Source organism: Lates calcarifer, linkage group LG18 (assembly GCF_001640805.2).
Source record: "Lates calcarifer isolate ASB-BC8 linkage group LG18, TLL_Latcal_v3, whole genome shotgun sequence".
Lineage (NCBI taxonomy): Eukaryota > Metazoa > Chordata > Actinopteri > Centropomidae > Lates > Lates calcarifer.
This window is the reverse complement of record NC_066850.1, coordinates 13,498,472-13,515,495: the sequence shown is the minus strand read 5'-3', so window position 1 is coordinate 13,515,495 and position 17,024 is coordinate 13,498,472. Positions and strand designations below refer to the sequence as shown.

The 17,024-nt window shown below is 38.9% G+C and overlaps 1 protein-coding gene across 1 annotated transcript in view; it reads left to right on the top strand.

Annotated features, from left to right (window-relative positions):
* The window catches only part of shank3b (SH3 and multiple ankyrin repeat domains 3b), a 43,766-nt gene extending 35,299 nt beyond the window's left edge, over window positions 1–8,467 (top strand). Inside the window, 2 exon segments of the mRNA XM_018702861.2 lie at window positions 77–103; window positions 1,118–8,467. Coding sequence (XP_018558377.1) covers window positions 77–103; window positions 1,118–1,712 — 622 coding nt within the window. The 3' untranslated portion in view covers window positions 1,713–8,467.
* The last annotated feature ends 8,557 nt before the right edge of the window (window positions 8,468–17,024 follow it).

The window sequence follows — 17,024 nt, the reverse complement described above, 5'->3', positions numbered from 1 at the left end:
ACTACTGTGTGTGTCTGTGTGTGTCTGTGTGTGAGTGTGTGAGTGTTGTAACAGAAATCTGTTTGTGTTGTTCCAGATGGATGAACAGTGGAGAGAGTAAATCGTAGGTTTTTATCTCTGGTAAACATTTCTTGTTATCACCAAGAGATGATTTTCATTGGCTAACAGCGAACTAACGTTCACCTTCTTTGCAGACGACTAACTACTAAAAATTACTCTCCCATCTGTCTTTGGAGTAAACCCTTGGAGTTGACTGTTTGCTAAACACCTCCCCTGAAAACAAAACAATTGCCCAGTGATAGCTTAGCAACCGCAACAAGTCCTGGCCAGTCTGTCAAGCTTTGTGTTCACAACATGTTGAAGTTGGGAGTGTTGCGCTCCTTTTCCTGTAAAAACACAAGAACAAAAGCACAAGGAAGAGCTTAAACAGTGTGATCACCCATTCAAATGTGAGCTGCACTGGCATATCTGACTTACTAGCTCACTATATATAGCTGTACCTTAACATTACTTCTTAGGTGAAGAGTTAGCTTAACATTAACATCTGTGTTGCTCATCCAAATATGTTTTATAGAATCAAAGCATCCTAAACAGCAGAACAGTAAGTAGCTGCTTAAGGTTTCCAGAAATACAGAAACAATGCTGCCCCTTTATTTACGACTTCTACATAATGACATTTTGCCTGTGACATATTAGCTTTAGCCTCAGTCTTTCAGTTTGATATTTGATATATTCATATTTAAGAACCTTTTCACAAAGTTCTCATTTTAAAATGAGTCAGCTGGAGACAGAGCTTCAACCAAAACTTATATTTAACATTAGCATTAATTAGCTAGCTGATAAAATCTGCTAATTAAAGCAGGAAAAGTTGACGGTCATGAACTGCAAATAAGAGGAAGCTTTTGTCTCCTCTCTAAAATCAAGGACCCTTTGATTAAAAATCTGCCTCCTTTAGTTCTGTTAACTGCATGTGACTATGCAAAGTTTGAGAGGCGCAGTAATTGACGGGGCTGAGGTTTAGCAAAGATCAATCAATGGCTCCATGTAAACACCTCAACTGATAACTAGGGTTTCAGTGATGTTTATATTATTCATATACTGTTGCGATGTGTTGCAGGTTGTTCTCCAGTCTCGGTGAACTCCACACCATCTCCCAGCGAGGATATGGTGCCAGCTATACAGTCCGACCAGGAAGTCGCTACCCTGTCACCCGCCGGAGCCCCTCCCCCTCTCCCTCCCCCTCTGATAGGTCAGTAGGGCTTGCCTCCTCCCCCGCCCCCTGCTCTGAAAGGCCAGATCTGAGCTCGGGTCGTGGTTTAACCATCCTGAAATCATCCAGTCTCAGTCTCCCCTCAGAACCAAAGGAGGTTCGGTTTGTGATGCGAAGTGCCAGCGCAAGAACCAGGTCTCGTTCCCCTTCGCCCTCACCCCACGCCTCACCATGCCCCTCCCCAGTCCTCAGCGGCCCCCTATTAGCCCTCCGGCCATGGCGGCAGCGGCCCCTCAACCTGTGGAATAAATATGACGTGGGTGACTGGCTGGAGAGCGTGGGCCTGGCCGAACACCGCCAGCGCTTCCAGGAGCATGAGATCGAAGGCTCCCATCTCCCCGCCCTCACCAAGGAGGACTATGTGGAGCTGGGCGTGACCAGGCTGGGACACCGAATCAACATCGAGAGGGCACTCAGACAGCTGCTGGATGGTTCCACTTGACCCCTCACCTCTGATCACCAACCTCTAGACATCCTGAACTGTGACCTCATAACCCTGACCTCTGGTCAGACACTAGGCCATCTCTTTGACTAGAATATCTTAGCAGTGACTGAAACTTTAGACCTTTTTACCAACGTGGAGCCCAGATCTCTGAGTGACATTTTGTCTCATCAGCTGTTTGATCATCGCAGTGTTGTGAAGAGTGATAGCATTAAGCTCTGCGTCCAGTATTTAACTTTACTGATGTTTAATTCCTCCTGTTCACGCCATAAAAAAACATCAAATTCATAATTTCTCTGTTTGAAAGGTCATAAAACAATCAGACAGGAGCTGATATTGATGACCATCCAACATGTTTTCTCTGTGGCCTTTTGGTTTACGAGGCCTTCAAACCAAAAACATTTAACATTGTACAGAGCAATATAACTATACTTTGAATAGCATGTAATAACGTCCCAGGTTCTCATGCAAATTTAGCAGCAGCACAAGAGCTAAAAGATTCTTATGAGAGAAAACTAGTCAAAATAATTTACAGAGATGCCAACACTCGTCATTATGGCTACTGATGATTATTTTCTCAATTAATAATTTTGTGCTAAAATGTTAAGTTTAAAGTTATAAAAAACTGCAAAATGTTTACATTTCAGAAGACCAAGCAGATTTTTGGCATTTTTGTCGAGACCAGTCACTTAAACCTAAACAATTGAACAATTATTGTTGTAGATTTATTTTCTGTCAAACCACTAGTCAATTAATAGACTTATTAACTAATATTTTGCAACTAGCTAGAGCTAGATATTTGAATATTGATTTAACATAGCCATTTAACAACTTTATTTTTCTGTTTTCCTATGTATTCTGAATTATGGGAAATACTGACAACATTCCTGAGTTTTGACTATCCATTAGAGATCCTGCTGAATCTCATTGACCGTGTACCATCTCCTAGGGCTGGAACTAATTCTTGATTAAGATTGATTGATTGAGATTTCTTGATTAATCTAAAAAAAACATCAGAAACCAGTGAAAAATGTCCAAGGGGACACCTTCAAATGTTTTGTTTTGTCCAGTCAAAGGTATTAGATTCAAAATGTATTCATTTTACTTTTAGAAAACAAGAAAGGATTATGTTTGGGATCTGAGCAGAAGCTGTGACCAGTGATTTTTATTTTTTGATTTATCGATCAGAAACACTGGACACGGAGCTCTGCTGCCAGTCTCAACAGGTGAAGATCAAACAGCTGATCTGACAAACTGACTACAAATACAACGAGATGGGTTCTTTTCCTTGTGCCATTCTGCTTCCCCAGACAAGATTAGCTGGACTTTTGCTAGTGGAGCTGGACGATAAGCAAGATCACTGGGAGTCTCTACCTTAACAACAACAACAGGAGAGCATAGCTGAGGATACTTCTCTCTGTTCCTTTTCAGAAAGTTCTTGTGACTTAGCATTTTTTCCAAATATCACTCATGAAGAATTTGTGTTAATTTTGAGTTTATATCTTAATGCAGATCATTTAGAATTTATGAATAACAAGTAATAATAATGTGGTGGTGATGACTTACAGAGTTTATAATAGTTTGGAAAATGATTTTGAGTTCCTTATGATTTGACAATGAGTTGAATTTCAAGGTCGTTTCAGTGATGTTTTGGAATTCATAATGACTTGTCAATGAGTGTGACTTTGTGCTGATGTGCTGTGTGTTTCAGGGAGAGCTGCAGCAGAGCTCCAACTGTAAACCTCTCTGGTTTCTAACCTGCTTATCGAGGGCTTACTGTACATGGTGCTATCTGTTTAAAGCCATCTGTACAGAAAATACCTTTCTCCTTCCCGTCCTATCCCCGTCCCAACACCTGAAACTCTTAGGTTAACTCCCATAACTCTAGTGTGTAATTCCTAAATTAATCAATCAATACGGCCGTACCTGCCGTGACCTTCTGGCATTAACAGTAACTCGTCACAGACAGGCCATAAATGGAGTTTCCTCCCTGCCATATTGGGGATTTCTTCCCTGCCATGTGGAGTTTCCTCCAGACCATATGTAGAGTTTCCCAGAGGCCATAAGTGGTGTTGCCCAGTTAGAGTTAAACATGCATTTCATATTAGGACTGCAACTAATAATTAAACTACAGATCTCCATTGGTCTACAAAACATCAGAAAATGAACATTGTAATGTTCTACAGCACAGGCTGTCAACATTGAATGTCCTGTTTAGTCCATCCTATGCTCCAAAATCCGAAATTATTCAATTCATTATATGTAAGATTAAGAAAAGCAGCTAAATTTCACTTTTTAGAACCTGAAACCATCTAACATTTAACTGTTAGCTTGAAAAATGACTTAGATGAGAATCAGAATTGTTGCTGATCAACCAATCATTGCAGCTCTATGAGTTATGATGGGGTCACATCCAAATTCACTCTCTGTTCATTTCAGTGACAAAAGGTGTAAAGGTCACGTTACCTTTAAGTTCGAGGAAATCTGCCCTGAAAAAGGACGTTACATCATGAGGCAGGTAATAATAATCTAGCCAAACATGGTGAACCAGATTAATAATCAGTTATGCTTAGCAGCAATAGAAAACTCTGCACATTCATTCATCTGCTGCATTTTTAAACACAATTTTGTAGTCACAAACTCTCAAGTCTGAATCTAGTCTTGAGTCCCTAGTGTTTGAGTCTGAGTCACCAAAGAAGAGTCAGAGTCCAGTCCAAGTCAAGTCCCCATTATCTGAGTATGAGTCATCACGGTTGACTCTACAGTAAAGTATTTGATAACAAGCCTGCTAGCCATGATAGCTAAGTCTACCCTGCCCACCCCAGATTAATATCAAGCTAGCTTTTCGCCACAGCATGCAGGTAAATTTCGCAAAATTCGGTCTGACAACCCTGCTAACATGAGTCGCACTAGAGCTGCAAACTGATTAATTGTTCAGTCAATGAAACATGAGAAAAAATGTGATGTACAAAAATGTACATCACAATTTCGTAGAGCCATGGTGACCTCATTTAATGTCTTGCTTTGTCCAACCAATAGTCCAAAACCCAAAGGTGTATAGAAAAGGAAAAGCAGAAAATAAGCAAAACAGGTTATTAAAATAGTAAACAGACAATTCGACTAATTGTTGCAGCTCTGATGGACGCAGCTCTCCAAAACCCTCTTTTGGGCATCTTACCCAGAGATCAGATAAATGGTATTTGTAGGTCTAGGGCATGTTTAGCCTAGCTTAGCACAAATACTGGAAGCAGAGGGAAACTGTTAGCCTAGCTCCATCAAATTTGAAAAAATACACCTTTCAACAACAATTTACATGTTGTATCTTGTTAGTTAACGAGCTTGTCATCAATCCAGAGACTGGAAAGGGTCAAACTTGACATGATAACACTAACTGCTGCTAAAACCACAAAGTTAAATTTTTAGTGTCAGTGTCTTTCTAAACTTGTACAAGAAACAGCATGTAAATAAGCCCTCTCTTAAGTTGCTGGAAGGTGTATTTCTTTCACTTCCCTCCTTAAAATTGTAACTGGCAAAGTTTAAAAACTGTATCAAGAACTGTTGGCATTAACAAAAGCTTTAAGTGATTTTTAAATTTAATTTAAACTGCATCACATTGTACAACTCCCTTTATTCTCAACATTTTACCCTTATTTCATATGATTGCATAACCTACCTGACATGTTACAGTCTCTCCTCTTGATTTCCCTCTAAAGCACAATCAACGTTACAGTGCCTGTTTCCACTGCAAACAAATTTACTGCATTTATTTTTTTTCCAAGTCAAGTACCTGATAACGTGCCAAGCCACAATCATTATTTTCCAGAGTTGTACAAGTTTACCACAATGCCCTTTTATAGGAAAAGTAATACCTGCCCATGGCAGACCACAGAGGTATAGAATGTATAGTCTATGTACAGCACATTACAGTAGACTGTAGAGTCTCTATAATATATATTATGATAGAATAATGTAGCTGTAGTGTAATATATAAAGTATATTAGAAAATGAAATTTATATACAGTAATATTTTAGTAGAACATTAGTCTATGAAGTCCATATGTTATATTCAGACTTTGTAAACAGCTACACATCAGCTGTTAGCCTACTGCTAACTTACCACTGACAATCCAGATAAGTTTCAAACATCAATCCTGCCCCCTTCACATATTCAGAAATCTATCACACTCCCTCCCCCTTTGTGCCGACACAGAGAGCAGCTGGAACATACTGGAGCTTTTAGCAGATAAAGAGCCAGATATTTCCTCTGGAGGTGGTGGAGACCAAAAACATAAGTCAATGTTATATTCATGACTCGTTTCCCCTGCCCCCAGGTGACCAAAAAAGATCTGATATCACAGGTTTAATTAGAGTTGAAACAACAGACTGGGACCACACAATAAAAGAAGAAGAGATTACAGTCAAAAAAAGTTAATCTAGTGTTAAGTTACTCTGTTACCTGCCTTTCCACAGGTGCCTGCTGTGTAGCTGTTTACACTGAACAGATATATGCTGTATATCTGTGTAGTATATATTATAATGGACTAGAGTCTACTGTATAGAGTCGACCACAGAACGAGCTGCCGCTTTCTCTGCAGCATAACAATGACATCAGGCTGGATGTCGATTGGTGATGACGAGGTCATGTGACCTCTTAACCTCTGACCTCAGGTCCCTACTGAAAATCCCTAATGGCGTGTGTTAATGCACCTGACAGGTCATTCACCTGTTGTAGGATTTCTCAGCCAATCAGAAACACAACCAGCAAACCTGCTGCTAAAATCTTATCTGTGACATGGTGATGAAGTGAAGTCAGTGGTGTTCCTCCACTGACAAAAGTAGTTCCTTCTTTATTTTTCCCTAAAGCTGCTTTCTGTTTGTCACCAATCAAACCAGTGTCAGCTATTTTAACATCTGCAGACTAACTATTAGATTTAAAGTCTTTTTAGTGGAAAACATGGTGCTTGCTCTGTCCTGCGCTTTCTGGTCTAGACCAGTTTTAGCTTGGTTCCAGGTCTGTGAATCTCCTCTCCATTTTTCAAGTTTGATCAAGAAAGTTTTCTGCCATTTTTCCTACTTTCTCCCATTCCTTCGCCAAGCAACTCCCATCAGTTTTACTCCTGATCCTGTCTTAATTTTCACTAAATGATTTACTATTAATTGCAACACAAATCTGTGCCTGTTGTTTTCTATGTGAGCCAAAACATTAGTTGTGTTGAAGCATTTAAACAGCAATTTTATCACATTAGCACATCCAGGCTGCCGTACCTGGCCTACTTCTGTCTGTAAAGCGGTATGCGGCCAGTTTTGCACTTTAACCAGACTGGAGAATTATTTTGGCGCCACTGATTCCTGTGTTTTATCTCATAGATGTTAGGTCACAAATACTTGGACAGTTTCAAGGTTTGGAGGAACATGAATCTCTCCTGATTAAGTCATCAATACAAAAGATGTGTTAGAAAATATCTGATTCTTTTTCTTGACAAAGAGTCAAATGTACAAACCCGTGGGCAAATTCTGTCAATGACTAACAACAGATGGAGATTTTTATATTTATACGAGGGCTGATTGATGAGTTTGTGTCCTAAAGTAGAAGGAGATGAGTTAAACAGTTCTTGTTTAACTTCCTGCCCGTACAGTTGAACTATTTGAGTGATTCTGCAGAAAGTTTGAAGTCAGTAACTTGTGTTTTTTTCTGTCTCAACTAATTGAAAATTAAAAGTCAGCTCTGTCTGAGAAAATGGACAACATCGGCTGAAAATGGAGTTAAACTCATCCAACACCTGCCCCGTTCACCTGATCAGTCTAACATGTCTGTGCTCAGTAGTCGCTGTTTTGACAGAGATGCTGCTGTGGATTGTTTTCTCAGACAGAGCTGACTTTCAATTTTCAATCACCCGAAAAAGAAAAAAAAAAACACGAAAGTTATTAACTTCAGACTTTCTGCAGAATCACTTGAAGAGTTGAACTGAACGTTCAGATAACAAAAGCTGTTAAACTCATCTCCTTCCCCTCCATCAATTAGCCCTCACAATTAACATATTACTACAGCTAAGAAAAGTTTGAAATGCAGAAATCCAGTGCTCCCTAGATGAAGTTTCTTTGATAATTCCAAGATCCCAGTGTTTGTTTGGTCAGCAGCTGTGGTGACAACGCCACATGATGTGTCCTAATACTGAAAAATAAAAGATGTCAGCATTTGCCACAGATGTCTGCAAATTGAGAATGTACCACCAAACACTAATTGGCTACTAGATCAAGTCTGCTGCTGTAGCTACACTTGTGCTAAAACAAATTATTAACTGAACCAAACATTAAATCAAATATTGACCAAAACACTCTGAGATTCACAGGCGGCCAACATGGCGACAGGAGAGGACCAGGACAGTCATATAAAAAGATGGAGTGAAGAGCCAAACTGGCTGCCGCTGGATATCTGATTATGTTATAGTGGACTATGGTAACGCCTCAGCTTCCTGCTGATTGGCTGAGAATCCTGGCTTTCTAACCTGTGTGTGAAACCTTCCTCCTCCCGATATTCACCTCGTTAAAATGGTTTTTACCCTCCTCCTCCTCCTCTCTGGCTTCCTCTTTTTACAGTATGTTTGTAGTTTCTTCTGGAGTGAGTGGCGTGTGTGTAACTTGTAGTTTTTTCTTCCCTTTTCTAAAAACTAAAGAGCACACAATGACAACTGATGAGCTCTGCAACGCAACAGATTGTAATCTTTATAATAAACTGTCATTTATTACAAAGTTAACGCTCGGCCTTCATGTGTGGTTCTTTCAAATTAAGAGCTGTCGATTTAAAACAGAGTCAATGGGTTTATGACCTGACTTTGTTTGGACAATAAATCTTAGAGTCAAGTTAATCACTGGCGAGTTTCACTTCAACTTAGAAAATAATAACTCACATAGAAATGGCCACACGTCACTGAATAACTGACTTCAGTGATGGACACAGAAAAGCAACTAGCAGCAGGGTTGCCAATAAAAATTAACAGTATCTTGCTGTTGCTGAAATTTATAGTTTTGTTACAAAAGCTATTTTCCTACTTTAACAGTAAAATGAAATTACTGTTTATTTGCAAATGTAATTAATTTACCACTAGTGCACCCCCAGAGATATTCCTTCTCTGAATCTTGTGTCCTGATAAATTACTCCAGGGCAGTCTTGATATAAAACACCACATTTGAATACACTGAATAAACATGGTCTTTGAAATTTCAGCTTCAAATTTTAAACAAAACAGCCTCAAAGTGTCTTTTCAGAATATGTCTATCTTTATTAGGCTTGTGAAAACAAATAAACGTGACAGACTTAATAACTCCATAATATCCCCCACTCAAACCTTCTCTGCGCGTTTTTCAGTCTTCACTTGGAGTGAACTTCCGTTGATTCGACCAATCAGAAGCGGTTGTTATGCGGAGCAGATATTGGCTTGCGTGTGTCGTCATGCGCTGTGACGTATGTCGTAATTGAACGTGAGTGAGAGGAGAGCGGAGGAGAAGCAGAACAAGGTCAGATAAAGAAGTGAAAATACCGAAGAAAATCAACGTTTGAGTCGTCGCGTGGTCGCTTTGGTTGGTTGGAACCGTGAGTTTCTTCAGTAATGAAGAAGTCTGGATGATATAACACGCTTTGGAGCTGTTTTCGTCGAACACGAGTGAAGCTGGACGCTAGGCACACCTGTAGCCTAAGGTAAGGCTAACAAGCTAACTAATTAGCGGTGAGCTTTAGCGGCTAGCGTTAGCATTGGAGACAAGAATTTGCACTAGCAGCGAGCATTAGCACCAGCAATACCATTAAGACTCCTTTCCATTTCCAGTCGTTTTCATTTGGTAAGTAAGAGTCAGTGTTTCTGTGTCCAAAGCAGCTGTTTTGTAGCTTGTTTGTGTCCGTTCCTGGCAGAGTTTCCTGTTGTTACACGTCTCCTTTTAGTCAGTTTTGTTCCTTATTCTGTAAATGAGGATCTCTCAGTAATTTGTTCATGTCCATCCATTGCTTCTCTGCTGTATATCAGTGATCAGTCATTTGTTTGTGGTGACTTGATCTTTGACTGAGCTCAGTTTTGTGTTAAATACAGGTTTGAAAACTAGATATTAACTCCCTGCCCCTCTATAGTTTGAGCATTAAAATCAGGTCACAGTGTGAAAAGTAGATGAATCAGTAAAAGTTCTTCAAAATAGAACTGAAGTATAGAACTTTAGAAATTTCCTCAGGAGAGTTTAGAAGTTCTAGTTTTCAAGGTTATGCCAGAAAATGTCATGTTTTCCTTCACTGCCAATGAGAGACAATATCATACTGTTGAATAGTTTGAATTTATGAGTTTTTCACATGTTATTGTTGTGTTTTTCAGGTGTTTACTTGTTGAGCTGCTGCAGCCTGGAGGGAAACACCAGCTCTCACCTCACAGACCAAACAGGTTGGTGTCCTAAACATTCACTCAGTCTGAAAATCTCTGTGTTGATGAGCTGAAATATTAACGTCAGCAACTGCTCAGTGTTACTGTTTCACTCCCAGGTCAAACCTTCATATTTAATGAATTTAATATTGAATATAATAATAACAGATTAATCATGTCTGTAAAATGTTAGAAAACACTTAGGCCTGTTATAGTTTCTCAGATCTCAAACTGACGTCTTCAGATGTTCCTTTATCCAATCAACTGTATTTAATTTATTGTCACATGACAAAGAAAACTATTAAATTCACAAATTTGAGAGAAAATATTTGACTTTTTTGGCTTAAAAAATATTTCCATTTATTTATACAATAACATATTAAAACCAATAAATGTTAAATTGTTAAGTTCTTGTTAATCGTCAGGCAGAGTAGTAAAATATCTTTATTTCAGTTTGATTGAATATTTTCAGAAATACCAAGCCAGTGGGATTCTTTCATAAATTTTTGGATTGTTGCAGAAAATAAGTTGTGATTGACTAAAGTTTATGATACTTAAACATTTAGTTCATCAGATAATCTTCACAGATGAACACCACTGTTCTGATGTTTGAAGTCTAAATACAATCCCCATTAGTAAAAAGCTAATGTTAGTAATATAAATCAACTACAGCACGGTCACATGACTTCAGCATCTCCACCACTAAGCTTCCACCTTGTCATTTCATTTAGCTCTGACCTCTTCTACAAAAGCCTTTCTTCTTAGAAAGTTAGTGATAATTTGAAAGAGTGAGTAGAAACACAACAAGGCTGTAAAGGTGGACTGCTGAGTAGATCAGTTTTCATGTTAACGTCCCCGACAACCTCTGTAGTCTCATTTAGACACTCGTTAGCAACCGCCTTTTTTAAGACACGTAAAAGCTTAAAAATCATGTGGGGTTTTTACTGACGTATTTTATGTTGTAGAATAAACCATGAAAATGTCTTGAGCTTGTGTTAAAACCACAGACCTTATTTCACACATTTTAACAATAACACTTTGACTTTGGGACGAAGGAACCGGGAGTGCTGCTTACTTCCTGGTGTTAGGACTCATTCCTGCACCACTCTGTGAACAACAGATGAGTTGATGCTGAGTATTGATCAGTGAACATGAGCTTGGCTTGATGACACAGTGAGCAGCTTTTGCTGGTTTGTTTCCACATCCTTGCCGTCACTTTGCAAGGACTTATTTTATGTCCCACCTTGGTCATTTTCAGTGAGTCTGTGGTGGTCTAGCATCTCATGATCGTTATGCAACTTTTTAAGGTCAGTTATTTGTGGCTTGGTGGCAGGTTGGTGTCATTTTGCGTCTGTATCTGGCTGTTTTGCCTCTGTTATGGTCAGCTTCTTGTATCTTTGTGGTTGTTTTGCATTTAATCGGGTTTCTGTGTTTTTCTGTGATCATTTTAGATTTTAGAGATACAGAATGAATAATCATTTTCATGCTAACGATACCGTTAAATACTGCTGTGCCTCAGTTCTTGAACAGGTTGTTGAATACTTGTAAAATGCTCTTACTGTTGTCCAAAATATCCTACTTCCGCCGAAACGTGTTCTTAATGCAGACAGGACTAAACTTATACTGTTTCTTGGTTATAGGAGTAGACCACAAAATATCCCTTCAGGGGTTACTCTTCAGGGAAGTGAAATAGAGTTAGTTAATTCTTGGAAACGCCTGAGTATTTTGTTTGATGACATGATGAAGCTCAGGCTAAAACTGAGTTTTTATTTCCGAAATCAGTTGTGTTTCTCTTGGTGTAAAAAAAAAAGTGACTCGAGACAATTTAAAAAAATCTGTGCTCAACTATGGTGATTTCTTATATATGCATACTTCTGCTCACTGTCTTTGTACACTTGGTACAGATCACAGTGCTTCCCTGAGGTTTATTACCAACTGTAAAGTGGCCACTGTGAGTTGTACTCTAGCGTAGGATTGGCCCGTTTTGTTGTCATTGGCACACTGGGGGTGTAAATCACTAGTTTCATGAGATGATATCATCTGACATCATCAGCTGAAAGTGAGTGGATGTAGGTAAGGTTTTTGTTATGTTGTTGGGTGTTGCCTGCACAGTGGCCCACAGCTGTGATATCACTCTTAATAAGAGTTGTGATGAAACCAGCTGATGTCTCCACGCTTGCTTGTTAAGGGATGTTACAGTATGTAACTAAGATGTCTGATCGATGTTTTCATTTCTAATTGATGCCATGGAATTGACAATCATTGGATTGATGTAGATTGATATATTGTTACACCCCTATGGTACACATTTATGAGGCCTCCTCTCATACTGTTTATGTATCTGCATCACTCGGGGAAGTTTTGGACAATAATCTCTGCGTTCTCATTTATTTTCCTTTCTGAACAGTCTGAACAGAAAATGGAAAAAAGGCGTTTGTGTATTTTGCACCTGCGGCGTGGAACATGCTGCAAAAGGCCCTGAAGCTTAATGAATTAATATTTTTAAACACAATTAAGAATTAGGGGCAGATTCTCCAGGATGTTGCTGGTTTTAATTTACCAGACTTTGTGTTATTTTATGTCCCACCTTGGTCATTTTCAGTGAGTCTGTGGTGGTCTAGCATCTCATGATCGTTATGCAACTTTTTAAGGTGAGTTATTTGTGGCTTGGTGGCAGGTTGGTGTCATTTTGCATCTGTATCTGGCTGTTTTGCCTCTGTTATGGTCAGCTTCTTGTATCTTTGTGGTTGTTTTGCATTTAATCGGGTTTCTGTGTTTTTCTGTGATCATTTTAGATTTTAGAGATACAGAATGAATAATCATTTTCATGCTAACGATACCGTTAAATACTGCTGTGCCTCAGTTCTTGAACAGGTTGTTGAATACTTGTAAAATGCTCTTACTGTTGTCCAAAATATCCTACTTCCGCCGAAACGTGTTCTTAATGCAGACAGGACTAAACTTATACTGTTTCTTGGTTATAGGAGTAGACCACAAAATATCCCTTCAGGGGTTACTCTTCAGGGAAGTGAAATAGAGTTAGTTAATTCTTGGAAACGCCTGAGTATTTTGTTTGATGACATGATGAAGCTCAGGCTAAAACTGAGTTTTTATTTCCGAAATCAGTTGTGTTTCTCTTGGTGTAAAAAAAAAAGTGACTCGAGACAATTTAAAAAAATCTGTGCTCAACTATGGTGATTTCTTATATATGCATACTTCTGCTCACTGTCTTTGTACACTTGGTACAGATCACAGTGCTTCCCTGAGGTTTATTACCAACTGTAAAGTGGCCACTGTGAGTTGTACTCTAGCGTAGGATTGGCCCGTTTTGTTGTCATTGGCACACTGGGGGTGTAAATCACTAGTTTCATGAGATGATATCATCTGACATCATCAGCTGAAAGTGAGTGGATGTAGGTAAGGTTTATGTTATGTTGTTGGGTGTTGCCTGCACAGTGGCCCACAGCTGTGATATCACTCTTAATAAGAGTTGTGATGAAACCAGCTGATGTCTCCACGCTTGCTTGTTAAGGGATGTTACAGTATGTAACTAAGATGTCTGATCGATGTTTTCATTTCTAATTGATGCCATGGAATTGACAATCATTGGATTGATGTAGATTGATATATTGTTACACCCCTATGGTACACATTTATGAGGCCTCCTCTCATACTGTTTATGTATCTGCATCACTCGGGGAAGTTTTGGACAATAATCTCTGCGTTCTCATTTATTTTCCTTTCTGAACAGTCTGAACAGAAAATGGAAAAAAGGCGTTTGTGTATTTTGCACCTGCGGCGTGGAACATGCTGCAAAAGGCCCTGAAGCTTAATGAATTAATATTTTTAAACACAATTAAGAATTAGGGGCAGATTCTCCAGGATGTTGCTGGTTTTAATTTACCAGACTTTGTGTTATTTTATGTCCCACCTTGGTCATTTTCAGTGAGTCTGTGGTGGTCTAGCATCTCATGATCGTTATGCAACTTTTTAAGGTGAGTTATTTGTGGCTTGGTGGCAGGTTGGTGTCATTTTGCATCTGTATCTGGCTGTTTTGCCTCTGTTATGGTCAGCTTCTTGTATCTTTGTGGTTGTTTTGCATTTAATCGGGTTTCTGTGTTTTTCTGTGATCATTTTAGATTTTAGAGATACAGAATGAATAATCATTTTCATGCTAACGATACCGTTAAATACTGCTGTGCCTCAGTTCTTGAACAGGTTGTTGAATACTTGTAAAATGCTCTTACTGTTGTCCAAAATATCCTACTTCCGCCGAAACGTGTTCTTAATGCAGACAGGACTAAACTTATACTGTTTCTTGGTTATAGGAGTAGACCACAAAATATCCCTTCAGGGGTTACTCTTCAGGGAAGTGAAATAGAGTTAGTTAATTCTTGGAAACGCCTGAGTATTTTGTTTGATGACATGATGAAGCTCAGGCTAAAACTGAGTTTTTATTTCCGAAATCAGTTGTGTTTCTCTTGGTGTAAAAAAAAAAGTGACTCGAGACAATTTAAAAAAATCTGTGCTCAACTATGGTGATTTCTTATATATGCATACTTCTGCTCACTGTCTTTGTACACTTGGTACAGATCACAGTGCTTCCCTGAGGTTTATTACCAACTGTAAAGTGGCCACTGTGAGTTGTACTCTAGCGTAGGATTGGCCCGTTTTGTTGTCATTGGCACACTGGGGGTGTAAATCACTAGTTTCATGAGATGATATCATCTGACATCATCAGCTGAAAGTGAGTGGATGTAGGTAAGGTTTATGTTATGTTGTTGGGTGTTGCCTGCACAGTGGCCCACAGCTGTGATATCACTCTTAATAAGAGTTGTGATGAAACCAGCTGATGTCTCCACGCTTGCTTGTTAAGGGATGTTACAGTATGTAACTAAGATGTCTGATCGATGTTTTCATTTCTAATTGATGCCATGGAATTGACAATCATTGGATTGATGTAGATTGATATATTGTTACACCCCTATGGTACACATTTATGAGGCCTCCTCTCATACTGTTTATGTATCTGCATCACTCGGGGAAGTTTTGGACAATAATCTCTGCGTTCTCATTTATTTTCCTTTCTGAACAGTCTGAACAGAAAATGGAAAAAAGGCGTTTGTGTATTTTGCACCTGCGGCGTGGAACATGCTGCAAAAGGCCCTGAAGCTTAATGAATTAATATTTTTAAACACAATTAAGAATTAGGGGCAGATTCTCCAGGATGTTGCTGGTTTTAATTTACCAGACTTTGTGTTATTTTATGTCCCACCTTGGTCATTTTCAGTGAGTCTGTGGTGGTCTAGCATCTCATGATCGTTATGCAACTTTTTAAGGTGAGTTATTTGTGGCTTGGTGGCAGGTTGGTGTCATTTTGCATCTGTATCTGGCTGTTTTGCCTCTGTTATGGTCAGCTTCTTGTATCTTTGTGGTTGTTTTGCATTTAATCGGGTTTCTGTGTTTTTCTGTGATCATTTTAGATTTTAGAGATACAGAATGAATAATCATTTTCATGCTAACGATACCGTTAAATACTGCTGTGCCTCAGTTCTTGAACAGGTTGTTGAATACTTGTAAAATGCTCTTACTGTTGTCCAAAATATCCTACTTCCGCCGAAACGTGTTCTTAATGCAGACAGGACTAAACTTATACTGTTTCTTGGTTATAGGAGTAGACCACAAAATATCCCTTCAGGGGTTACTCTTCAGGGAAGTGAAATAGAGTTAGTTAATTCTTGGAAACGCCTGAGTATTTTGTTTGATGACATGATGAAGCTCAGGCTAAAACTGAGTTTTTATTTCCGAAATCAGTTGTGTTTCTCTTGGTGTAAAAAAAAAAGTGACTCGAGACAATTTAAAAAAATCTGTGCTCAACTATGGTGATTTCTTATATATGCATACTTCTGCTCACTGTCTTTGTACACTTGGTACAGATCACAGTGCTTCCCTGAGGTTTATTACCAACTGTAAAGTGGCCACTGTGAGTTGTACTCTAGCGTAGGATTGGCCCGTTTTGTTGTCATTGGCACACTGGGGGTGTAAATCACTAGTTTCATGAGATGATATCATCTGACATCATCAGCTGAAAGTGAGTGGATGTAGGTAAGGTTTATGTTATGTTGTTGGGTGTTGCCTGCACAGTGGCCCACAGCTGTGATATCACTCTTAATAAGAGTTGTGATGAAACCAGCTGATGTCTCCACGCTTGCTTGTTAAGGGATGTTACAGTATGTAACTAAGATGTCTGATCGATGTTTTCATTTCTAATTGATGCCATGGAATTGACAATCATTGGATTGATGTAGATTGATATATTGTTACACCCCTATGGTACACATTTATGAGGCCTCCTCTCATACTGTTTATGTATCTGCATCACTCGGGGAAGTTTTGGACAATAATCTCTGCGTTCTCATTTATTTTCCTTTCTGAACAGTCTGAACAGAAAATGGAAAAAAGGCGTTTGTGTATTTTGCACCTGCGGCGTGGAACATGCTGCAAAAGGCCCTGAAGCTTAATGAATTAATATTTTTAAACACAATTAAGAATTAGGGGCAGATTCTCCAGGATGTTGCTGGTTTTAATTTACCAGGTTACATAGCTGAAATCTTGAAATGTGGCTTCCTTGTGCTTGTCCTTGTTTTTTGAGTTTGTCCTGTGTTGTTTTGTCTGCCAGGTCTCCCTTGAAAAAGAGATTCTTATTCTCAATGTTTAGAAAATGCTCTGGTTCAGATGTAATGTTCAGTATTGATGTTTTGATAGTTTTCCTTTATTATTAAATATAGCTAATTTTACTTTCTATATATCTCTGTGTTTCTCTGTTTCAGGTGTCACCTCTTTGTCCTTGTACATTAAAGAAGCACACTGACTAGAACTACAACTACTATATATGTTCAGTAGTTAATCCTAA